At 38.0% G+C, this 27611-nt stretch overlaps 1 protein-coding gene across 1 annotated transcript; it reads left to right on the forward strand.

Annotated features, from left to right (window-relative positions):
- On the forward strand, nucleotides 1-26897 carry PCOLCE2 (procollagen C-endopeptidase enhancer 2; the record flags this gene model as incomplete). The annotated part of the gene is made up of 9 exons (XM_081329913.1): nucleotides 1-216; nucleotides 4930-5035; nucleotides 17109-17364; nucleotides 18307-18431; nucleotides 21439-21575; nucleotides 23017-23171; nucleotides 23784-23867; nucleotides 24635-24802; nucleotides 26767-26897. Exons 1-9 carry the CDS (start codon nucleotides 56-58, stop codon nucleotides 26895-26897), a joined length of 1323 nt encoding a protein of 440 aa, XP_081186039.1. The 5' UTR covers nucleotides 1-55.
- Nucleotides 26898-27611: the final 714 nt, after the last annotated feature.

The following is a 27611-nucleotide window of genomic DNA, read 5'->3' on the forward strand; positions in this document are numbered from 1 at the left end:
TTTGTTTTTTTGTATTTTATTTTATTTTATTTTATTTTTTTGGCCAGGCGCTTTTATGCAGGTGGCCTCGAACCGAAACTCCACGCTGAAGGGGCCGAAGCGGGAGAGGAAGATGCAAGACGCGGCCGCCGCAGCCACGCGCTCGTTGGCCCTGGGATTGCTGCTTCTGGCGGCCGCTCAGCCCTCCAACGGTCGGCTGCAGCTGCAAAGACCGAGGTAAACTCCCCTACGAGTCCGCCGCAGCGCGCGGAAATGCAAGCCAGCCTCGCCTGGCCGCTTCGTTTGGCTTATTTGTCCCGCTTTTCCCCGGGTTTCGCACTGTCCTCGGGTTTAACGAGGACGAGCTGCCGCCAGGGCTTTATTGTTCGGCAAGGGTCTCCCTCCCGGCTGACTGGCTGGAACGCCCGGGATGCACAGCAGACTTTAGTGCAGGGGTCTTCAAACTTGGCCCTTTTATGACTTGTGGACTTCAATTCCCAGAATTCCTCAGCCAGCAAAGCTGGCTGAGGAATTCTGGGAGTTGAAGTCCACAAGTCATAAAAGGGCCAAGTTTGAAGACCCCTGCTTTAGTGCCTCAAGGATTACCGTACTAGCGCCTCTCCCTTGCCCGTAACTTTCCTGTGGTTGCTTCTCTGCCCCACCTTAGGACCTCGCCTGTCCTGAGGAGACAACTCACGCCTCCTCTCCCAATCCCGCGTTTCTCCCTGGCGTGCAGTTAAAAGGGGAAAAAAAAATCTCCTATATCGTGCAAGGGCAAGTTTCAGGGAGAAAGAAGACATTTGCAGCCTGGAGGGTGTGCAGTTAGTCTCTCTACCCTGCAGTTGTAAAATCCGTTTGGGGTTTTTGTCTCTGCTGTGAAAACTGAATATTTGTTATATTTGAGAAGATGAAAAGAGCATTTCTAAACACGTGCAGAGTGCATATTCCTCTTCTAACAATAACAATGTTTCCAAAGGAGGGGTGGGGAGATTCTAGGCTAGGGTAAGTGTCCCTGAATTCTTGAGTCCAGTTTCATAAGGATGATATATTTTGAAAGGGGTTACTATTGTGTTTGTTCTAGAGAAGGAAAGGTAATTCATACTTACATGACATCAAGGTTTGTTTCATGTTCATCCAGGCAACTGAGGTAAAACTGGACCATACAGTGGACAGTATCACAGAGCTATGCTGTGGCTATCCACAGTTCTCCAGCACATATTTGCAGATATGCTACTCTGTCTAAATATTTATTTATTTTATTTATTTATTTTATTAGATTTATATACCGCCCTTTCCCAGAGGACTCAGGGCGGTTTACAGGGCATTTTAAAATCATACCAATACAAAATACAAGTTAAAATACAAATAAAAGATTAAATTATCCCTGAAAATAAAACCCCAGTTAAAATTCTCAGCCTGGGCCAGAGAGCTCAAAGAGCCAAGTCTTCAGGTCTCGGCGGAATGAACGTAGGTCAGGGGCAGTTCTGAGCTCCACGGGCAGCTGGTTCCAGAGGGCAGGCGCACCCACAGAAAAGGCTCTCCCCCTGGGTGTTATCCGCCGGCAATCTTTTATCGGCGGCACCCTGAAAAGACCCACCCTCTGCGAGCGCACTGGACGAAGGGAACTTGATGCTGGCAGCAGGTGTTCCCTTAAATATCCCGGACCCAAGCCATTTAGGGCTTTATAGGTCATCACCAGCACCTTGAATCTCACCCGGAGGGCAACCGGAAGCCAATGCAGCTCACGGAGTAGAGGTGTTACATGGGAGTATCGGGAAATCCCCATCACAACTCGCGCGGCCGCATTCTGCACCAGTTGAAGCCTCCGAGTGGTCCTCCAGGGCAGCCCCATGTAGAGAGCGTTGCAGTAGTCTAAACGGGAGGTCACGAGTGCATGAGTGACTGTGCGTAGGGCATCTCAGTCCAGGTAGGGTCGCAACTGGTGTACCAGGCGAACCTGGGCAAAAGCTCCCCTGGTCACGGCTCCTATGTGATCTTCAAAATTGAGCTGTGAGTCCAGGAGGACGCCCAAGTTGCGAGCCCTATCAGCGGGGGGGGGGTAACACCTCACCCCCCATCATTAAAGGTGGAATAGTTTGGTTAGCCCGAGATGCCGATACGCAAAGCCACTCAGTCTTGGCAGGATTGAGACGAAGCCTGTTTCTCCCCATCCAGACCTGGACTGCCTCCAGGCAACGGGACATCACAGCGAGGGCATATATAAATGTATTTGTTGCAAATTGCAATGAAGAGATTGTTCATTTGCTATGTACATGGGGAAGGCCGTATAATTTAATAAGGAGTTTCAGAGATGCTTTACGTTTCTCTTAAACAGATGTATGGAAAACCTATGTTCATCCTTTTGTCTAAATTATACAAATCAGTCTTGCCTTACAATATGTATGGAAGCCAATGTTGTTAGACATGCATAAGAGCTACCTGGAAAATATATTGCTAGGTATATCCTCAGAGGGACGCGGTGGCTCAGTGGGTTAGGACGCTGAGCTTGTCGATCAGAAGGTCGGCAGTTTGGTGGGTCGAATCCCGAGTGCCGCGTAGCAGAGTGAGCGCCTGTTACTCGTCCCAGCTTCTGCCAACCTAGCAGTTTGAAAGCAAGTAAAAATGCAAGTAGAAAAATAGGGACCACTATGGTGGGAAGGTAACAGTGTTACGTGCGCCTTTGGCGTCTAGTCATGCCGGCCACATGACCACGGAGATGTCCTCGGACAAGCGCTGGCTCTTCGGCTTTGAAACGAAGATGAGCACCAGCCCCTAGAGTTGGAAACGACTAGCACGCATGTGCGGGGGAACCTTTACCTTTACTATATCCTCAGATCCAATTAGTATGTACTCTTAGGCAATATTCCATTCAATTCTTCTCCTTTTTTTCTTTTCAAAAGACAGCAAGCATTCTTAATTCAGTGTATATTTCACTTTTCATTTAGGAGCTCAAGGTGGCATAATGTTCCCTTCTCCTGTTTTTCCCCATAATAGCCATATGTGGTTGGTTGAGTTGAGGGAAAGTGATGGGCCCAAAGTCACTCAGTGTGTCTCTGTGGCTGGGAATGGGCTGATTTTTGGTTTTCCTTGCTCCTAGTCCAACTCCTTAGACATTATACCACACTGTGCTTACTAAGTGAAATCTGTCCTCATTAGAAACTAAGTGGTGAGATTGTCCCCATAGGGCTGGTTTAAAATTTCTTTCTACAAATTCTTGGGAATCCTCTGTGCTAGGGTTTCCTTCTTTCTCAACAAGGCTGAGTTACAATTTCAGTGATATTACCAAGTTCACTTATCAACAGGATTGGTGCTATTTTTAGTTTTAAGATGATGCATTGAAGTAGCATCACCATTAACATGCTGGTGAGGGTGTGAATACAGGTAGTCCTCTACTTGCAACAGTTCATTTAGTGACTGAAGATACAACGGCACTGAAAAGTGACTTATGACCCTTTTTCACACAGCATCTCCTTGCAATGATCACCACCTGCAACCTTCTGACAAGCAAAATTAATGGGGAAGCCATTTTTGTAACAATTTTGTTACGAACTTAACAACTGCAGTGATTCACTTAACAACTATGGCAAGAAAGGTCATAAAAATAGGGCAAAACTCAATAACTATCTCATTTTTAGCAACAGAAATTTTGGTCTCAATTGTAGTCCTAAGTCAAGAACTACCTGTAACTCCTTTCTGCAAACTGTAGAATTCCACGTGATGCCCTCATTGTAGAATGGTTGGTGGGAAATGTTTCCTGGAATTTGATGCTTCCCTATAAAAGGCATATAGTCCTCACACTTAGCAATTTGAAAATCGTCTCTGCTGATCTCTCTTCCCATCTGTATGACAGATGGAAGTAATAGCAAGTGACAACTTGGGTCTGTTTACAGAATCCAGGATGTCCTGACAGGACAGGACTTTCTTTTAGTATACTTCAATTATATGTTTTCTCATCTGTTTCCATTTTGGTGCCAAGTTGGCTGCAGTGGTAAAACACATTATTTTAGAGACATGCCTCGGATGAGAAGAACCTGTGACTGAAAAATGCTGCCTGTCTTCACTACAGAACGGTTCTTGTTCAGGGTCCTAGTCAATCGTATCATTCAGATTTAACTTTCCACCACTCTCAATCCTGTTTTTCCTTTAACCGTGACTCAGCATCCTACTGGACTTCATTGACACAGAACCAGAGGAATTATGGAAGGAACTTTAAAAAGTCATTAAGGATTAATGTGAAAAGAGACTGCCAAAAATGAAGAAAGAAACAAAAGCAAACAGGATGTCAGAACAAATTGGAAATTGATGAGAAGAGAAGCCAAAACAAGTGAAGACAAAAATATCAGAAATGAACTTAATGAGTTTCATAGAACTATTAGCAGAGACCAGAAACAGTAAACATCTATAAAGATAATGAAGATGGAAACAGAAAATGGAAAAATAAGAAAGTCTTCCAAACTTTCTGAAGGAAGTGTGTGTGTGTGTGTGTGTGTGTGTGTGTGTATAATATAGTTACTACTTTCCTATAATGCTAATACACAACCACAAAATCACTTTGACATGGTATGTACATGTGCAAATATGTGATTGTTGAACACAGGACATTTTACCTGAAAGAATGTGATTCAACATCTGACACATCAAGTGTATCTACTGTATGTCTGCTTTTTTGTCTACATATTCATGCATGCACAACCACAGCATGTTGAGATAATCGTGACTCAGCAATAATATATTTGTATTTTCCTGATGTTGCTAAGAGTTGAAAATGATTGGATAGCACGTAATAATCAATTTAAAGCAACAAAATTGCATTATATTTTAAATAGCTAGATAGCTTTTAAATGCTTTTTACAAAGATTCCATATATTTTGACAGTGGCATATTAGATGCCATCTGTTTTATCTAGACCAGATCGTGCTATCTCAAAAATAATAATTCTTTGTTTTCCAGGGCTTTCAAATGCGGTGGCATTCTAACTGGAGTATCAGGGTTTATTGGAAGTGAAGGATTCCCAGGGGTCTACCCTCCAAACAGCAAATGTACCTGGAAAATCACAGTAAGAAAGCTTGATATGACAATTCCTCCCACACAAAGAATAATATGCATGCTTATTGTTGATGGTTTCAGTTATGTGATGAGTGTCTATAATGATACCTTAATATCATATGTAGCAACCAAAATAGAACATTTGATATTTCTTCACAAATGTTAATATAAATTAAATCACTTGTAGATAGGTCATAGTGGTATTCTTTTATGTAGATGAAAGCTTAGCTGGTCATTTCAATAGACTTTGAACTCTTGCTCTAAACCAAAACCTGTTTGAAATGTATATGACTTAATGTGACGGCCATGTTTATGAAAAATGTTTTAAAATTCCAGGGTTTCCACAATGTGCTGAAAGCTAACTCTCCACATTGAAGTACTTTAATGTTTTTTTGAACCCAGACTGTAAGTTCCCTTTTTGCCATGTTTGAAACCTTAGAAGTAAAAGCTTTTGTGTGTTATTGGAAAGGTAATAATAGATTGAAGACTACATTTCTGGATATTACATGGAGGAAGGTAATGCCTTTTCTGCTGACAATTCACATGAAAAAAGATGTATACATGTTCCCACTTAACATTTTTTTAAAAAATAGAATATGCAACATGCAAGATAAAGATGAGACTAGAAGCGCAGTAATATTTTAGAACAAAACTGAATGGGTACATACCATGTTCATTCTGTTACACTTTAGTAAAATTTGATAAAATTTAACAGCTGTTGTCAAACATTTACTACACTTAAAAATGCTTGTTGAATTGGGCTTCATAAACAGTTCCATGGAATAAAAGAGTGAAGAGAGGATTAGAGGTGACATAATAGCCATCTTCCAATACCTGACAGGCTGTCACAGGAAAAAGGGTGTTGATTTACTCTCCATAGCACCTAACGGTAGGACAAGAAGCAGTGGGTGGAAGCTCATCAGAGGGAGATCCAACCTGGAAATAAGGAGGAATTTCCTGACGGTGAGAACAATTAATGGAACAGCTTGCCTCCCAGAATTGTGGGTGCTCCATCACTGGAGTTTTTCAAGAAAAGATTGGACAACAGTTGGTCAGGGTGTTGGACTAGATTAGAAGACCTCTAAGGTTCCTTCCAGCCCTATGATTCTATGAATGTCTACTTTTCTGTAAAAAAAAGAATCTTCCACATGTAAGATTTTAAGAAATAATGATCTTCTGGAATTTAACTTTGCTTTGTACCACATGTATTGCCATAAAACCAAAGTTTGTGGCACATGTCTTAGGCCATTTTTTTATATCTCACCTTTATTATTTTTACAAATAATTCAAGATGGCAAATACTGTATACCCAATACACTTTCCCCTTTCTATTTCCCCACCCAAGATTATCCATCTGGCTTTCATGGCTAAGGTGGGACTAGAATTCATAGCCACCAGGTTTCCAGCCTGGTGCCTTAATCACTAGACCAAATTGGCTCTTGGTTAGTTGAAAGAAGTAGGACCTTCAGAAGTTTGTATGCATTGGGTTTACTCTCCATAGCACCTAACAGCAGGACAAGAAGTAAATCTTAGAAAAGCATTTTATTAGGCCATAATAAAAAGAAAAAAGATGGGGACCTAGAAACAAAATTGAAGAAACATGCCTTCCTAGATATCAGACAAGATAATTCCTTTGTTTTGGGGCACTAAGCAGTCCCTGGAATCCCCAAAAGTCCTGTTGAATCACATTGTGTTATTTTTGTGCCTTATTTGATGATACCACAAGCACTACACTCATTGGAGCCTTACTCTAAAGTTACTATAAACTGGATTTCTGCAAAGCCACTGTGTAAGGCTTAATTTTGGCTGAGTTGCTCAGACTAATAGTGGTCACCAATAATGGCAGCATGGTTGACACTCAGAGATCCTGCATGACAGATTCTAGCAGGCTGAAGCAGTTCTGTTAACTCTCTCATTACATAAAAATGGAGACCAGAGTGCCTTGTCAAATTGTCACTCAATACATCTGTTGCACATACAGTATAAATAAGCTATCTACCAGGCACATTACAAGGTAAATTGGGACGTGGGTCTTACAAGATAGTATCTTATAGACTCTATATAGAGCAGCAAGAAAGTTTCAGAGAAGGACAATCAATCAATGCTTGGTTCTCCACCATTTAGTGGAGAGATGCATTTCTTAGTCTTGGGGCAAGTACTGTATTGCTACTATCAGTTTAAGACAGCTTTTATTTCCATTCCCAGAAACAGCCTCTGGGAGACATTGGCTGTTTGCTCCATTGCCTGGAATCTCCTCTCCTACTTGTGAAACTGTACATAATTTAGTGAATTTGGTAGCCTTTTTTCCTCATGTCTAGTTGCTATTCCAAAGGATGCTTCTTGGTATCTACCCTGTTCAGTATGTTTTCAGTCTTTGCTCAAAGTACAACATTATATTATTTTTAATGCATTGTTATTGTATATTTCCCTTCTTAATTTTACCCTGTGGTAGCATCGGTGGCCAATAAATTAATAATAAATAAATATAAATAAAAAACTGATGTAACTTTATAATTGCAGGAGTAATTGAATAGCAGGAATTTAATACTAAATAGGGTTAAGATTTCTGTGATGGATGTAACAGCAAAGTTGACTGTTGTTCTGATATTTTGAATAACAAGATAGTACATTACAGCCAAATGCTCTTTCTTTTATTTCTCTTCATTTTTTTTTCTAACTATAGAAGCCGGTCATTCAGCATGTTGTATTATAGGCTTGACACAATCCACAAGTATAGTACTCCCTGAACTGTTTTTCTTACCATCTCTTATATAGCAATTTGTAGAGTGCAAAATACAAGGCATCACATACCAACGGTTTTAAAATATTCTCTTGTCAGTCCTCAGTGATTTAGGAAAAATGAAAGAATACTTAATCTACTCACAGAGTCTTTAAGAATATAACATAATAATATTCAAGTCTTCAAATAGTCAATTTTAGTATAAGCAAAATCTATTACAATTATAACATACAAATATGTTTTGGATTACAATTACTATTATAACATACAAATATGTTTTGAAAAGTCTTCCTAAGTAATTGAGTTTAATTTTTAACTAGAAAAAGCCTAAACTATTAAGCATTGTCTAACGTGTAGAAAATGTATTTTTAAAATACATTTGTGAAAGTAATTCCATGAAGAACAATGAGTGACATAAGGATTTGTTACCTATAAAAGGAAAAAAACCCACAAAGAGAGTTATTATCCAGACTGGCATTTATGTGCTCATATAGAGACATCAGTGGTGGAGCAGAGGAGTTGAAAGGAAATGAGAATTACTAATATGAAGGACACAGAATATAAAACATTAATGTGATCTCTGAACTGAGATATTATCCTGTTGCAAATAATGCAGAATCAAATTCTGAGTAGATGAAACCCTTAAAACCCTTATCCGTAACTTTTGGACCAGCATTATTCCTTTATATACCTTTTCAAGTTGAATCAAACCATTGTCTGTTTCTCTTTTTTCTATTGCTTGTATGGGCTTCTTCCTTTACTGAGGAGCCTTTCTTGCTCAAGTAGATTTTCAATATTTGGGCAAACCACTGGCAAAAGCAGCAGTCACAAGATGACAGTCAGCCATAGTAATTAGCCATGCAACAGCCATATCTTGGTATGTTCCTGCCTACTCTACTTTAGAATAAAAGTATTTAAAACAAATGGGTGAAGCAGTTTTACAGCAATGATTATGAAGGTAAGGACAGTTAGTAATCCTAAGAATAGGCACCCCTACAACATCAAGAGAAATTCTGCTCTATTGAGCTGCCAGGCTATCAGCCACCTCACTACAAAGATCTTGCAGGAGAAGGGCAGTATTGACAACCATGGGATCTTCCAGGGTGAGAGCTGTGAACCATAAACACAAAGCTTTCACTGTGTCTCTGCATAACAGATACAGTGCCCTTGCTGACCTTAATAGGGACACTAAGGAGACAGGTCAAGGTAGTTGTGATGATGATAACTCAAATAAGCAGGGGATCATGGTCCGAGATGAAGAACTTGTTTTGGACAGGGGAAAGTGTGAATCAGGTATTACACATCAGTCATGCAAGAAGAGCAAGCCATCCAAAAAGAGAAGCCACCTTCTGGTTGATGATTTAATTATAAGGGATGTAAATTTAGGAAAGGATACAGAGGTTTCGAAAGAGGTCAGGTGTCTTCCAGGTGCTACTGCCAGTAGGGGACAATAAGCATATTTTTAAGATAGTCAAGAATGCCAGCAAGGACTGTGATGTGGATGCTATTGTATATCTTGGCACTAATGATCTATCCCAAAAAGATGTACTCTGTGCAGAATGATTTCCAGAGCTTGGGGCAGGAACTTAGCAGGATAGGCTGTAGGCTTTTTCAGAGGTTTACCAGTCTATAAGGAACAAAATGGAAAAGGCCAGTGTATAGCAGAATTCAATATGTGGCTAAAAAAGTAGTTTAAAGGGGAAGGCTTTGGTTATATTAGTCACAATGTCTGCAGCTGGTCCAATGAAAAAGTGTACAAAAGAAATGGTTTGCATCCATCAAAGAAAGGGATTGAGTTACTCGGCAATACATTCACAGATTTTCTGGAGAAATATATAAACTGAATAACAGGGACAGTGAGTTAATTGATACAGAACGTTCCTGTCCCCGGCAATTTAAAAATTATAGGGTTATCAGTGCATGTAACAGAGATGTGTGTGGACAAGAATATCAACCTAGCTGTCAAGCAAAATCAAGCTTTTAATAGTGAGTGTCACACCAAGTGCACTAATCAAACAGGTGGTAAGAAAATAGGGGAACTAAGGCACCACACAGGTTATGTAGAAAGTAAACACAGGGTCAATTATAAAGAAATGTCTGTACACCAACACACAGAGTATAAGCAATAAACAGGGTGAACAGGTAAATGGGGGCAGTTATGATATTGTTGCCATTATGGAAACTTGGTGGGATGAAACCCACAAATGGAACACACAGCTAGAGGGATTTAAATTATTTAAAAGAAACAGAACAAATAAAAGAGAAGGTGGAGTTGTTCTCTATATAAGAAATAATTACATCTTTACAGAAAAAGAGCACAACAATGATGAAAACTGTCTTGAATGCATTTGGGTCAATATAAAAGTGGGGGGGAATGACATTGCCATAGGTGTATACTATAGGCCACCCAATCAAACAGAGGAAATAGATGAACTTTTTGCTAGTCAGCTAATTAAGGTATGTAGGAAGCACATCACAATAGTAATGGGGGACTTTAATTACCCTGACATCAACTGGGAGACAAACTCTTCACCACATGGAAGATGAAACAGATTCCTGACAAACCTAGCAGACAACTTTGCCTGCCAAAAAGTAGAGAAGGGAACTAGGGGATGAGCCATATTGGACCTAATTCTCACCAACAGAGATAAAATGATAGAAGGTGTCGAAGCCACAGGGACCTTGGGGGGAGTGATCATGCAATATTGGAATTCAACATTATGCAAGCACAAGCAAAGCAATAGAACACAGTCAAACTAGAGTCTTGAACTGTAAGAGAGCTAATTTCAATAAACTTAGAGCTTGGGAAGGATTCAATGGATGAGAAACGTCAAGGGGAAAACTCAAGAAACTTGGGAAATTTTGAAAAGTGAGATTATAGAAGCCCAGTCTAGCACAGTACCAACAAAGAAGAAAAATAACAGCTCTCAAAAGAAACCAGCATGGGTGCATAAAGAACTCTCTACTAAATTTAAAGACAAAATGACAACTATAAAGTGGAAAGAGAGGCACACAACTAAGGCAGAATATCAGCAAATAGCCCAAACCTGCAAAAATGAAGTGAGGAAAGCTAAGGCTCAAAATGAACTAAGGCTTGCGACAAAAGTCAAAAATAACAAAAAAAGCTTCTTTCAACATGTAAAAAACAAGAAAAAAGTTAAGGAAATGATTGGTCCATTAATGGGAGAAAGTGACAAGAAGGTGACAAGCAACAGGGAGAAAGCAGAACTATTTAACTCATTTTTTGCATCTGTCTTTACACAAAGGGAAAAAACAGTCCACCCTATCAAAAACAGTACCGTAAAGAACAGATTAGAAACACAAGATAGGCAAGAAAATGGTAAGTGAGCACCTGTCCACACTAGATGAGTTCAAATCACCAGGACCAGATGGATTACACCCCAAGGTTCTGAAGGAACTGGCAGATGTGATCTCAGAACCACTGAACTATATTTTTCAAAGATCCTGGAGCATTGGGGACCTACCAGAGGACTGGAAAAGAACTGATGTAGTTCCGATCTTCAAAATTGGAAAAAAAATGGATCCAGGAAACTACAGACCTATCAGCCTGACCTCAATACCTGGGAAGATTCTGGAAAAGATAATCAAGCAATGAATCAGTGAACATCTAGAGGCAAACAAAGTAATTACCAAAAGCCAACATGGGTTTGTCAAAAACAGATCATGCCAGACAAATCTGATCGCACTCTTTGACTAAGTGACAAATTAGTGAACCAGAGGAATGCTGTGGATATAATTTACCTGGACTTCAGTAAGGCATTTGATAAAGTAGATCACAACCTACTACTTGATAAGATAGAAAAATGGGGGTTAGACAGCATCAACACCAGATGGATTCGTAGCTGGCTGACTGACCGTACTCAGGATGTGGTCCTCAATGGAACTGCATCTACATGGAGGGAAATGTGTAGTGGGGTGCCCCAGAGCTCTGTTCTAGGCCCAGTGCTCTTCAACATCTTCATCAACAATTTGAATGAGGGAATAGATGGGGAACTCATCAAATTTGCAGATGACACCAAGCTGGCACGAATGGCCAACACTCCAGAAGATATGGGCGCTATCTAATAAAATGAAATTCAGTGGGGGGAAAAGTAAGATTCTACATTTAGGCAAGAAAAACCAAATGCACAGGTATAGTATCGGTCAGGGCTTTTCAACCTTTTCACCAATTGTACCACTTTTAGAATATGGCAATACTCAAGTACCACCAGTCGCCTAGCAAGGTGTCAAAAACTTGATGATAAAAAAAATGGAAAAAGGTGATAAAGTACAGGTAGTCCTCATCCCCTTTATATCCTCTCTTCTCTCACCCCCTTTAATATCCTCTCTTCTCTCACCCCCTTTAATATCATCTCTTCTCTCACCCCTTTAATATCATCTCTTCTCTCACCCGCCTTTATGTCTTCTCTCCCCCTCCGCAGGACCCAGGCAGGCAATGCCTCGCGCAGCTCCAGCTGAATCTCTGTCTGAAGACTGTGTTACACATACTACCTGCCTGGTGCCAACGTACCACTAGTGGTACACGTACCACCACTTGAAAAGCCCTGTGGACAATTACTTAAATATGAGCCAGCAGTATGCTGCAGTTGCCAAAAAAGCCAACACAATGCTAGGCTGCATTAACAGAGGGACAGAATCAAGATAACATGAAGTGTTAATACCACTTTACAATGCCTTGGTAAGACCACACTTGGAATACTGCATCCAGTATTGGTCACCACCAAAGATGTTGAGACTTGAATACAGAGAAGAGCAACAAAGATGATTAGGGGACTGGAGGCTAAAACAAATAAGGAACAGTTGTTGGAATTGGGTATGTCTAGTTTAATGAAGAGAAGGACGAGGGGTAACATGATAGCAGTGTTCCAATATCTCGGGTTGCCCCAAAGAAGAGGGAGTCAAGCTATTCTCCAAAGCACCTGAAAGCAGGACAAGAAGCAATGGATGGAAACTAGTCAAGGAGAGAAGCAACCTAGAACTAAGGAGAAACTTCCTGACAGTTAGAACAATTAACCAGTGGAACAACCTGCCTCCAGAAGATGTGAATGCCCCAACACTGGAAGTTTTTAAAGGAGAGACTGGACAGCCATTTGTCTGAAATGGTATAGGGTTCCCTGCCTGAGCAGTGGGGTGGACTAGATGGCCTCCAAGGTCTCTTCCAACTTTATTATGGTTGTTATTGTTATCATTATCAATATCAAATTAAGTTGGACATAAGATTTTGCTCCTGGCTGGTATGAAAGTTTTATTGTTATTTTGAAAAAAATAGGCACTCTTCAAACATTTGTGCTTGCCTTTCCCAGATAAGGAGTATTGTGATTTTCTGTATGTAAAGATTGACCAATAGCATCAACATCATTATTAATTTGTCTGTGAGATTTATATCCTGTTTCTTACTAACTGCCTTTCCAACTATGGAATACTAAGTCAATTTTATTGGGGTCCATGTTTTCTCCCCTTCTCTGGAAGCTCACAATTAAATGATGTATTAAAATCTCATAGTGATATTTGCAGTTTTCAGGATTTGACTAGTCTGAATAAAGCATGCTTTCCTTGCTTTCCCAAGCCCAGCTCACAGTATAATACTGCAAAGCTTCCTTTTCCTTCCCTTCATTTTTGAAACCATTTATGTTACAATGTAGCAATATTGCTGCTTTGTTTTATTTATGTGTGTGCATGTATATGTATAAATTTCTCTGTGTGCACGTGTATGTATAAATTTTATTATAATTTCAAGATAAAAAGAAAAGAAATGATGCTATTACAAGTAAACATTTAAATATGGTAACAAAGGAAAAGAGAAAACAAACAATATAAGCAGTAAAGTATGGGTGGATATAGTCTAATACAGGGCTTTTCAACCAGTGGTACGGGTACCACCTGTGGTACATTGGCACCTGGCAGGTGGTACACGACCATCCTAGAAAAGTGGTAGCAGTGGAGGGGAATGGTAGCACCACACAAGCATGAGTGAGAGATGGCTGGAGCTGCAGGGCTCAGCGAAAGCGCCAGGATCAGCACTTCTTTGGGGCTGTCAGGGTTCAGTGGAAGCAACAGGATCAGTGCCAGGCTCCAGCTGGAGCTTGGCGCTGATCCTGGTGCTTCTGAGCCCAGAAGAAGCGCCAATCAGCTGGAATGTTGCAGCATCTCCAGGGTCTTGTGATTTACATTCAGATGCTTGGCAACTGATTCATATTTATGACGGTCACAGTGTCCCAGGATCATGTGAAGTGACCAAAACCTGTGCAACCACCCAGGGAATAAAAACCAAACACCTTGCCACCCTACCCCCACTACCAATCCTCAACAGAAACGCTCACAACAATGAAAACCTCGTGCAGGAGGAAGAGCGCTGCCGGGTGGGCAGGCAGGTGTCTTGCTCGGCTGTGGCTTGGGGGGCACTTTTTCAGTGCCATTGTAACTTTGAACTGTTGTAAGTCGAGGAGTACCTGTACTTCATCACTTTTTTCCTTTTTTTCTTTTCTTTTGGTCATCAAGTTTTTGACACCTTGCTAGGCGACTGGTGGTACTTGGATGTTGCCATATCCTAAAAGTGGTACAATGGGTGAAAAAGTTGAAAAGCCCTGGTCTAATACACCTTTGCAGTTAACTGTACAGGTAGTCCTTGACTTATGACCACAATTGAACCCAAAATTTATGTTGCTAAATAAGAAATTTGTTAAGTGAGTTTGCCCCATTTTATGACTTTTCTTGCTACAGTTGTTAAGTAAATCACTGTAGTTGTTAATAACACAATTATTAAGTGAACCTTGCTTCCCTCTTGACTTTGCTTGTAATAAGGTTGCAAAAAGTGATTACGTGGCCCTGGAACACAGCAACCTTCATAGATACGAACCAGTTGTCAAGCATCCAAATGTAAATCACATGACCATGAGCATGCTGCAATGGTCATAAGTGTGAAAAATGATCATAAGTTATGTTTTTTCAATGGCATTGTAACTTTGAACAGTCATTAAGTGAACTGTTGTAAGTCAAGGACTACTTGTATAAGACATTTCATATCCAATTTCTTGGTGAAACAAATCTGTTGAACTGTAAAAATATTTACGGTAATTAGCAAAATTGGAATCAGTCTGAGGAAAAAGAAAAGCTATAGATAATAAATACTTTGTTAAAAGCATATTGTAAAATACAGTGGTGCCTTGATATTCAACTGCTTCAAAACTTGTCAAATTTGGTACTCAACTCATTTTGGCACAAAACTATTGTTCTGGTCCTGATTGTTTGTTTGACACTTGATGCACTGAAAAGGCAGTGGGGGATAACCACAGAAGGCAGACAGGAAGTTGGTCGTGCTGGGAAGGTCGCTGGAAAAGGAAACAGGGACAGACTCAGAGGACAGACAGGAAGTTGGTCATGCTGGGAAGGTGCCAACATAGGAAAAGGGATAGATAGAAAGTCCTGTGTGGACAAAACAAAGGGTCATGTGGTAAGTCACATGGTTTGTTTGGTACTCATCCTAATATTTGTGGCACCTCCCAGAACCAATTAAGGGGGAGTACCAAGGTACCACTTTACTTGAAAAAAGCCATGGGACTTTGTTTTTATATATGACAACTGCAATGAACTTATTATATGCTCATAAGTGAAAACGGTTGACACTATCCACAATGGAGGAATGGTAAAATGATGGAGCTTGCAGAGCTAGCTAAATTAACTGTTGTCCTAGATCAAAGAAACAACACATGATCATTTATGAATGACTGGAAATTATAGATTTTTTGCATGAAACAGACAAAAATATGCTTATGATTTGTGGTTTTGTTAATTAGAGAAAAAAATGGGTAATAGAAAAAAGTGAGCTTTTTTGTAATCGTAGAGGTAAGAGATAAATTTGTAATTATATTTGCTGTAGAGGAAATCAGAAGCTTTCTGTTTCTTTTTATATTTTCCAAGTGTACTTTTTCTTTGTTCTATCTTGTATTATATTCCTATTTTCTCTTATTTACCGTATCCTCAACTGGAAAAATTGAGGACAATGCTGTTTGTACTCTTGGTTCCTTCACATTTCTGCCCAGGGCCTTGTGGGATCCAAGGATTCTTTCAAGGACTCTTCTGGTTATATCATTCGTTTTAGATGGATCGAAAGAAAAAGGATAATTGTTGATGGGTTTGAATAGACTTGGTAATCTCTCCATCATGTCCTAGATATAGGCAATATGCTTCCTGCAGCATCATGTCATGTCTATTCCTTTTAAAGGGGAAATCACCCATCGTTTCAAGACTCCTCTTTTTTCTCAGAGAGGCTCTTTGATTTCTTCCAGCCCAGGAAGCCCAACTGCTTTCTACAATGTTCTGTGTCATTGTAGAGGACAAAAGAGGGGATCCTGGCAGAAACACGCTGGCATACACTTTCTGTCCTAGGCAATGATACTTTCAGCAACAGCTCAGGCAAATGCCGTACACTGGATATAAAAAGGAGGAGAGATATAGCACAGATTTCCAAGATTCTGTCTTAACAGCCAATCTTAATAAAGAGAATATCTGGTTTTCCTATGCAGTAGATTTCCTGATTGGGTCTATCTAGTGAAGCTGACAGGCATGATTTTGTAAGGTTGATTGCCTTAGAAGAAGAGGCTGGCACTGTTCCAAGTTCCATTGGCATCAAGCCTCTAATGTTTTTGCTTCCTTGGGACACATTTTTTGCATGCAGTTTTCCTCTGCCAAAGATTTTGCTTTGCTTTGCTTTGCTTTTAATTTTCTCTGGTGTTATGTTCGCTTCTCTGCCCTTCCTTGAAAGCTTTAGCTTCCTGTCCAGGAACCTCTTGTCCTTGAAGCATTTCAGTGTAGCAATTTGTTCAGTTTAAATTATATTTTATCCCTAAATTTATCCAAAGTAGCTATGATTTGTGATTAACAAATGGTAATGCTTTGAATATGGCTTATGCATATCAATTGTTTGTTGTTGTAATGCCAAAACCCACTCTCTTCCGGTAATCCTACTTTGTTTCCTTATATTGCCGAGGTCTTTCATTGAAGTATGCAAGGCAAGTTGAAAATAAAATTCTTGATATGGCTAAGCAACTTTTCTGGTGCTTTTCTCATCCCTTACCCTCTTTTTTTTCTCCCTTCCCCCTTTTTAGCACAATAAAACTTCAATAATGTTTTGTAAATTGGAAAGGGGAGGTAAAATTTCTACAGAAAACAAAGCGTTTGATGAAGACTGCTGCATGAGGAGGCTTGAGAAAGTGGTGTCTGTTTTATAACAGATAATGCTTTAAATGCAATATAAAAATAGCTTCTATATCTTAAGAGTAGTTAATAAGGTTATTCAGCTCTGGTATCTTTTTTCCCCCTACAGGTTCCTGAAGGGAAAGTTGTTGTTCTTTCTTTTAGATTCATAGACTTGGAAAGTGATAATTTATGTCGATATGATTTTGTGGATGTATATAATGGCCATGCCAACGGGCAGCGACTTGGCCGGTTCTGTGGCACTTTCAGACCTGGTGCTCTCGTGGCCAATAGCAATAAGATGTTGGTGCAAATGATTTCAGATGCCAATACAGCTGGAAATGGCTTTGTTGCAAAGTATTCTGCAGCAGAGCCACATGAAAGAGGTATTTTTCAAGTTTTTAAAGCTGAAATCTTCCGATCTATACTGTATTTTCATGGCAGATTTAAAATTTTAAAAATTATGTTAGGATTAGTCTGTTTGCATAGGATAAGGTTTTGCTGAAATTATATTTTTCTAAGTCTGTATATGGGGAGGCAAAGCAACAGCAATTACAAATATATTCCAAGCTCTCTATTTTATAGGTCTTTAAAAGGGGAAATTAAACATGCAATATTCACCAAGCCTCTTCAGAATTTTTTCAAAAGGGAATAAAAATGTGGCATCTTCAGAATGACAGAATAAAATTTCTCAAAATTGACTAGATATCTAAAATCCAATCCTTTGTATCTGGAGTTATAGTCTTTTTTCCATAGTAGGAAGAACAATAGCATGTTTATTCATGTACTTTTATCACTTAAAATTATACATAGAAGCTCATGATTTTTAGATTAAAAGTACGAATTCAGTTTTTAATTGTTCTGATCCTTGCTAAAAGGAAACTATATTTTTATATTTAAACTTCCTGAGTACAGGAAAATGAATAACTTCGAATGAGTATTAACAGAGCCCTGACTCCATCAGATATTATCCACCCTTCAACCCAAAAGTGCAATAATAAATGTGGTCTCTGGTGACAGAAGGTGGAGCATAGCTACAGTTTCTGCTTTAAAATATACTTCATGTTAAAGAAAAAAATGTTGAAGAATTAATAGATTAAAAGACCATACTCTTTCATATAAAGATTTAATAATGAATTGATTCTAGGAGCTTTGTTGAAACTTGGTAGCGTTTCTACAATTACATATAGAATAATGTAATTGCAGTACACTATTTACTAATGTAATAGGTTTAGATGTACATTAGATTGTCATGGACTTCATTTGACAGTTGAGCAACTCTGCTATGTGAAACTATTTTATACTAGCTATGTATTTTGTATTTTTAGGAGATCAATATTGTGGTGGACGACTAGATAAACCTACCGGATCTTTTAAAACTCCTAACTGGCCTGATCGTGATTACCCAGCAGGGGTGACCTGTTCCTGGCATATTGTGGCTCCAAAAAACCAGGTGAGCTGTGTTTTTTTTAAAGCTAGTTTGATCTAGTGTTAAGGCACCAGTCTAGAAAGCAGGAAGCTGTGAGTTCTAGTCCTACTTTAAACATGAAAACCTACTAAGTTTGGATCTTTGACTGGAGGCTAAAACATATAGGGAACGGTTGCTGGAATTGGGTATGTGTAGTTTAACGAAGAGAAGAGTGAGGGGTGACATGATAGCAGTGTTCCAATATCTCAGGGGCTGCCCCAAGGAAGAGGGAGTCAAGCTATTCTCCAAAGCACCTGAAGGCAGGGCAAGAAGCAACGGATGGAAACTAGTCAAGGAGAGAAGCAACCTAGAACTAAGGAGAAACTTCCTGACAGAACAATTAGAACAACCTGCCTCCAGAGGTGGTGAATGCTCCAACACTGGAAGTTTTTAAGAAGAGACTGGACAGCCATTTGTCTGAAATGGTATAGGGTTTCCTGCCTGAGCAGGGGGTTGGACTAGATGACCTCCAAGGTACCTTCCAACTTCTTCTTCTTCTTCTTCTTCTTGTTGTTGTTATTGTTATTACTGTCACTCAGTCCAATTCACTTCTCAGGATTGTTATTGTGGGGAAAATATGAGGAAGAAGGAATATAAAATATGTTTATCACCTTTAACCTTCATCTTTATAATATGTATGTATGTATGTATACATATGTATGGAAGCTTGTTATTGAATGAAGAGGCCATTTCTCTTCAGTCGATGCAGCCCAAGCAAGCAAAAAAGTTGGACACACTTGCTTTAGAGCACGGGTGTCAAACTCGATCACGTGATGTGGTGTATCGTGACATATTGCAACGTTTTTTGCCTTTGTGGAGCTGGGAGTGGGCATGGCTTGCATGTGACACATCCAGCCTGCAGGCTGCCAGTTTGACACCCCTGGTTTAGAGCATCCATAGCTTCTCTTAAGTGCTTCCTATCAGTGGCCTTTTTTCTCAATCCAATTTACAATAAAAGCCTCTAACAAGCAGTAGGAATAACCATGGAGAACAGGAGGAAGAGTTGCAATCAAGACAGTGGTTTGATAAAAGAAATTTGAGTTTGAAGCAGAAATGTAACTTGAGAAAGAGGCTCATATTTGACTCTCCCTAGTTCTCACAGTGAGGTGGGGGTGGGGCAGGAAGCATATTCAGACCTGCAAGACTCAGTTACTGTAACCTTATAATAAAAGTAATACGAACATTCATAACTGGTTCCCTATGTTGGTCTGTCTTGAAGGGTTGATCCAACTTCTGGTATAGTTTGTAAGTTACTATTAGTTTATCCAATTAGAAGATGTGGCTGCTTGCCTTCACAAAACTTAATTGTTGTAACGAGTTAGTAACTGTTCTTCGATTATAAGGTCATTGTACCTGTTACAGTATACAATGTTCTACAGTGTATGTAGTAAAATATTAATGTTAATAACTGTGACATCACATGCATAATAACTGCATTGATGCCCAAAAGATCTATAATTCTTGAGCACTTCAAAAAACCAAACATTGGAGATGTAGGCAGGAAGAACATATGCAACTTTGACAAATAGCAATCATTTAAGTTATGTTGCTAATCTAAAATATAATGGTAATGGAACAAGTCCAATCCATGTAGATTAATATTCTGATTTCTGGAATGCATCTTCAACACCTTTCAAGTTTGCCAACAATGCACTAATAGTAACTGAGTTCAGCCAACTTGCTGCTGATTGTCCTCTTCGTCTCTTTCCTTCCATCTTTCCCAGTATTGGATCCAGAAAGCTGGATTTTCACGTAATGAGTCCAAAGTCAGATAATTTGAGCCTGGTCATTTGTTTCTCAAGTGAGAACTGTGGGTTGATTTGTTCAAGTGCGCTGATGATTTTACCTGGTATTATATTTAATTTTAGTCTCTATTCGCTATGCTCTTTGACTTTTACATCTACATTGTCCTCTTTAATGTCTCCAATTTTGGCATTCCAGCCTCCACAAGGAGCACATGTTGTTTGCACACTCTGTGACTTTCTGGTATTTGGTGACCAATGATATTTGGTCAATGATTGTATTACAGCCAAGTACTGTTTTTGCTATACTGTTTCTAACTATAAAAGCAATACTGGTTTTTTTTTCATGTCCTGAATAAAAAACAGTGTAATTCTCTGATTGAAAGTGTCCCGTCTGAGTTTATTTCATTTTGCTAATGCCTAACTTATCAATTTGCAGTTGTTTCACTTTATCTTTCATTATGTTGAGCTTTCCTATATTTATATATTTGTTAGAGCATATTCCTACTGTATTTCTATCTTTGTAGCTTCAGATTTTTATCCTACATCAACAACTTTAATCTAATTACTTCATAAACACCAATAGTATTCTGAAAGATTCTTAATTCTTCTTTCATATTGAGTGTCATCTAACCTGAGGGGCCTATTTGGCACTATATCGTAAAGCATTTTGTATTTTCTGTCTCAGTGGTTTTCTTGGTCAAAATGCAGGAGTGGTTTTACCATTGTCTTCTCCTGTGCAATCTGAATCGATAACTTTACCGTTGTCTCTAAATTGATCATCTGCCTCTGGCATCTTCCTGTGTCACTTCTGGCCAGTATAAGGTGCCTGCCTAAATAGAAATGCAGATTAATGACTAAAGACAGATACAAAGCTAAATAATAGCTTTGAGATAAAATAATATTTTCCAGTAGAGCCACAAACTTATAAAAAGCTTCCATTTATTTATACAACCATAAAACATACGAGATTTACTTCTATTCAGTTCATATTAAATATATGCCAGTAGAGGAAGGTGATTCCAGGACCTACAGTATTTAGTTTTATCCTGCACCAAATGTTTTAATTTTTTTCTACAGATTTTATGATTAAAATGATTAAAACAAAGGAACACAATGTAGACTTAAAATTCTTGTGGCTTAACAACAACTTAAAATGATGTAGGTCAGAATATATTTAGATTTCAAAGAGATTTTCATACTAATAATAAATTAGCAAGTGTTTTAACAGGTGAATTATTATCTTGCAGGTCATAGAATTAAAGTTTGAAAAATTTGATGTGGAGAGAGATAACTATTGCAGGTATGACTATGTGGCAGTGTTTAATGGTGGCAAGATTAATGATGCCAGGAGAATTGGGAAATACTGCGGAGACAGCCCACCAGCGTAAGTAAGCTCATTGGCTAAATACCTTTTAGCAAATGCCATAAGATGGATGGAACAAAGTGATGGGTAGTTATATATTTTTTATGGAAAGCCTGTTAGAGCCTCAAAAGAGTTTATCTATTCAATAACTTCCCAAATTTAGACATTAAAACTGATTTTCTCTTTCTTAAAAGTTACTGTAGCTTCAGTTTTGATCAATAGAGTATTGTTTCATTACAATACTGATGACTCACATTAACTAGAAATAATCCTGTGCTATTTTTCAATTGTCTAAATGTGCAAGTTAAATAAGATTAAAAATAACAGATAACCACCATGATGTATATAAGTGTATGATAAAAAATACAACAGAAGCAATGGGAAGAAAATGTGCTGCTAGTATCATGCTATCTTCTCCCCCGCCCCCCCCCAAAAAAAAAATAACCTAATTTTGGATAGATAACAAATTCCGCTACTGCAAGCCCACCTGTATTCTAAAATACACATCTAAATATTTTTATTGTTTATCCCATGTTACTCAGTGAAGAGCTTTCACAGTGATACAATTTGATATCCTGTCCTTAGTGGCCCTTACAGATAGATATCACAATATTTCCTATCCAGGATCACCTCTGCAAGTGCTCAGAAATGCTTGAATCTGTGGTGCACAAATTATTAAGCTGATGTCCTACTGCCCTTGTGATCTTACAAGCCACAGTCTACCAGTATGGAATTGTTGCTGTAATGAAACATCCAAGATCACAGAATTCTAGTTGTGGATATGGCTATGCGAGTTTACTCAAACAACTAGCTGTGCCCAGGTTCTTTCCTCTTGATTTCTCTTCCACAGCTCCCTTCATCTCCCTGTTACTCCCATCTGTTTTGATATTGTTAATAACACTTTATTCCAGCTGAGCTTGTCCTAAACATTATGTTGGCTGCATTGGAATAAGAAAAGGAAGGTTCCAGGTTTGAAAGCTAATGCTGAATTTAAACTCGGTTACATGAGTCCAAGTGTGAATTTCATTCTTCACCTCATCTACATTTTTCTTGATTACTATAGATATTATTTCCACAGAGACAGAGGTACTTTGATGTTCTACAGAAATACTAGCAGAATATTTCTGAACTAACTATAGAACTTGCTCTAAATGATAAATACTTGCTGAAAATTTGCATTTTTGAACACTTCCACTTTCTGTATATGGATCCATAAGTACTTTTTAGCAGTTTGTCTTAGAGCCACTTATTCTCTCTTCTTCCACTGTTATTGTTTTCCTAAGAGGTAAAGTAAGATTTCTAGACAGATTTATTTAGGAATTGTGAAGCTTATTTTTCTATCAAAGTAAATGTTTATATTCCATGTGGAAATTCAGTTTCATTCAAAATATTTCTATTTGCAGGATATTTATTTACTATGGTCTGCAGAGTTATCAATGATAAAAACATTATTTTCTTTTAGGCCTATTATATCTGAAAAAAATGAGTTGCTTATTCAATTTTTGTCTGATTTAAGTTTAACTGCTGATGGATTTATTGGTCATTATAAATTCAGACCCAAAAAATTACCAACAACCATATCACCAATCACCACCACAACTCTTCCTACTATCACAGGTGAGTATGGGGCCTTCATTTAAATCCGATAAGGAAATAACATTCAAGCTATATTGTAATGTCATTTTTTTTCTTATTTGCTATAAATTTAATGTAACTAAGTGACCAAAAATAATTGTTTAGATTAAATAGAGGTGACAGAAACATCACATGTGGGTATTGCTTGTCTGAAAAAAATTATATGTCCATACTTAGAAAAGTGGACATATATTTGCTAATTCATCAGCTCTTAGAATTAAGGATAGAGATTTTATTCTTCATTCAAGAGCAAGCTTTTTTCTCCATAATGCCTCTGCTTTAATTCTGATCCTAATCATGAGAAACATCTGGATTCATAAAAAACAAAATTAGACTGTTTTTACCAATTAGATGTTGTACATTCTTTCAGAATTGAATCTAGGTACATCATGAATTCAGGCACTACTATTCTACATAATTGTAAGTCATACCGAGCTAGTACGTATATAGAACATTGATTTATTAAAACTTAGCTTGTCTAGATTGTTCGGAGTTTTGCTTTTGAGTGACTTTTTTTCAGTAACTGAACATTAAAAAAGACATTTTTAGAAGAGTTCTGAAACTTAATTTTTCATTTTGGGTCTCTTTGGAAAGCCTTGAAACCTACAGTCAGCCTGTGCCAGCAAAAATGCAAAAGGAGTGGAACTCTTGAGAGCAATTACTGTTCAAGTAACTTTGGTAAGATCAGATTTCTTCTCCCCACCCCCCCAAAAAAGTGACTTAGGGATGTATGTTTACAGGAGAGGTTTGGAGCATTTATCTGTAAGCTACCATTAGTGCACAAGGAAATTCTTTCAGCTTATACAACTGTAGCTCTTGCAGTGAACTCTATGACTTAATTATATTCCTTGAGATGTTTGATGAGAAGACTGTGAATTTTTTGTCAGAAAAGTTTTCCAATCTAAACACAAATGACTGAAGGAGACTGTTTCTGTATGAACGTTTGATTTAGTGACAACATCACTTGGAAGGCTCTTTGGTTTTTTTATTCAAAGTGATAAATTCATAGTACATACTGCTTTGCTCTTAATTCTTTACTATCTTCTGAATGTTTCTTTAATATCATTATAGTTAATGATGTCAGATAAAGACTCATACCCCCTCTTTTTTCAGTGTAAGTATCATTCCTTTAGCGCAACTGACAAATGCAATTTGTATGCCATGTATTAACTCAGGACAAACAAGTTTATTTATCCAATATTCATGGTTAAACATGGATACTTAAGCTGCAGTTCTTCCTTTTTACCAAAGATATACAACACCCTTTTGTTTCCATTGTTTTTCCTGTAAATAAAAACTTTATTCCAGTTTATTTATGTATTCATACATTCCTTTACGTATTACATTTTCTATTTATGCTGCTTCACTGCTGAATGGTGAAAAAAAACTGCTTCATTGTTTTGCAAGATTATTGCAATGTATTCCTCCTAAATTATCCTTTTTAGTAATAACTGGATCTGTTATCACAACCAACATCAGAGGTGGAAGTTTATATGCAACTGTATCAATCATTAATGTATACAAAGAAGGAAATTTAGCAATTCAGCAAGCAGGGAAAAATCTGAGTGCCAAGTTTATTGTTGTCTGTAAACAATGTCCTGTTATCAGAAGAGGTAAGTAAACTCAAAGTGGAATTCTGAATTTTTCAAATGACGTTTGTCCTTATAGTTTTCATGCCCCTATTTTTCCCAGAAACTATATTTAAGTTGCTCATTCACCAAACAAAATACAAAAACAAATTATTTAAATTACAGTAAAAAAAAGTGAAATGAGAATATCCAGAAACTGCTTATCTTAAAATCTTTTCAGTTTTTGTATGTATTATATGTTAATAGTATAGGTGAGTTGAAACAGAATGATTTTAGCCCTCATAAAAGAATCTATAGCTCCGTAAACTAAAATAGACATACATTATTAGGAGGTGTAGGCAGAGCCTTGGTGGAGCAGTGGGCTAATGCCTCCTTAAGTAACACCAGCTGCCTGCAATTAGTGCAGGTTTGCATCCCACCAGGCTCAAGGTTGACTCAGCCTTCCATCCTTCCGAGGTAGGTAAAATGAGGACCCAGATTGTTGGGGGCAATAAGCTGACTTTGTAATAATGCCGCTTGGGTGTGTGTGTGTGAAAGCCCTAATAAGCAGTCATATACATAGAATGAAAACTACTGCTAAGCTTGTAAGCCGCCCTGAGTCTTCGGAGAAGGGCGGGATATAAATGGAATTTAAAAAAAAATTAAAAATTAAGATTTGAAATGGTTTTGCTTATACTTGTAATTTTTAGACTATGGACTTCTGTTTTAAGTAAAACTAGATGTTAAAGTCATTTTATTAGCTATCACAATGTTGAAATGACAATGAAAAGCTAAACATTGAATGAATACTAAAAAAATATTTGTGTAAATGGAATAAGAATCCCAGCATCAGTAAGTGCAAAATCATACAGGGTTGGTTCTACTTGTGAAGCTGGCCTTGCACAGTTTTTCTCATTCTTCTACAGCAAGGGTCCCAAGACCATGGACCAGTACTGATCCGTGGCCTGTTAGGAACCAGGCCGCACAACTGGAGGTCAGCAGCAGGCAAGGAACTGAAACCAAAACCATCCACCACTGACTCATGTCTTCTATGAAACTGGTCCCTGGTGCAAAAAAGATTGGGGACCACTGTTCTACAGAACAGTCCTTTCCACTAAGCAGAGTCCCTTTATCCTCTGGGTATCAATTATAAGAACATGCGTTACTGGAGGGTTTATCAAGGAGAATGGGGCAATGAGAATTAAGGAATGGTGAATGAGAATTCATGCTTGCTCGTTTGCCGTGGTTGAGTTTACCAACAAGATATGTACAACAAGAAGCCTATTTTTTAGAATGACATTTTCTAAATACTACAGCTAACTATACTTATCTGATTAGTGGCATAAAAATAGAAATGCTACATGGGTGTTTTACAGATAGTCCTTGACTTACAGCCATTCCTTTAGCAACTGACCAAAGTTATGACATTGCTGAAAAAAGTAACTCATGATTGATCCTTGCACTTACGACTGTCACAGCATCTCCACAGTCACATCATTTTGATTCAGGCACTTGGCAGCTGGCTAGCATTTACGATGGTTACACTATCCTGGGGTTATTTGATTTCTATTTGCAACCTTTCCAGCTGGCTTCCAACAAGCAAAGACTTTGAGATGTTGAAATTCACTTGACAACCATGTGACTTGCTTTACAAGTGTTAAAAAAGTCGTAGAATCAGGCATGGTTTAGCAATGGAAATTCTAGTCCCAACTGTGGTCATAACATTTTATCAAATGTTATTAAATGAGAGATCGTATCAGAAAGCAACTAAGCAATAACCACTGGAAAATATAGCCAAATAAATTTTAACTGAAGAAATAGACAAGCTGCCATTTTTAATAGTGAAAAAAACATTTGACCAATATTTTCATGAGTGTATTGATTCCATAGGTTGAGTAACTTAAGTTTTCTAAAGTCCTTGTTTGCATCTGAAGAATTCAGTAGCCAGTTGAGCTATATTATCCTTAGGGCTGTAAAGCAGAATTTATTATTTCCTTCTCTTTCAATAGGTCTAAACTATGTCATCATGGGCCAGGTAGAAGAAGATGGCAGAGGTAAACTCCTGCCCAGCAGTTTTATTATGAGTTTCAAGACTAAGAACCAAAAAATCCTGAATGTCTTAAAAAACAGAAGGTGCTGATGTAAGACTTTTTGAAGCCATCTCTTACCATTTTTTAAAATTTTCTTTATACGGCAAAATTTGCACTTTCCAAATTGGTATATTTTCTGGATTTTATAGCGATATAATCCTAACTGATTTGTTGATCAGTCTTGCAAGTAATCAAAGAAAAAATGTATTTCAAAGCTTTCAGCAACTTGAAACAATACATTTCTACTATACTGAAACTCTTAATTTATACTACATTGTTGATGTTACAAGTGCAAAATTTATAATTAATTTTAAAATTCAGTTTCATTATCAATCATAAAAACATTTTTAACAACAAATATTTTTTTAAAAAACTTGTTTTTCATGCTTATTGCTAATATTTTCTACAGTAGGATTTTGATTCAAGTCTGCAATAAGGGAAGAAAATCATGTTTGGATCCACTGCATTTACAACTAAATGAAAAGGCTAAAAATCCTAAGACATTACCCAATGGCCCACAATTACGGTGCACAAGAACAATATTGTTTTTTTATGATCACTTGATGAAGAGAAATTTTCCACACAGTGGAAAGGATGCTGTCACATTTATACATTGAATCCATATTTTGAACCTGATTTTTATCATATTGCTTTAAAGATTTGTGTGCAAATTTGATTTTTTAAAAATTATATTCTGGCGTTTCATGGCTCAAGATTGTAGAATGGCTGTAAGCTAAATTTAGAATTATCAGAAGATTCTGATT

The sequence above is a fragment of the Vipera berus genome (genome assembly GCF_964194415.1).
Source record: "Vipera berus genome assembly, chromosome: 5".
NCBI classification, from domain to species: Eukaryota; Metazoa; Chordata; class Lepidosauria; order Squamata; family Viperidae; genus Vipera; species Vipera berus.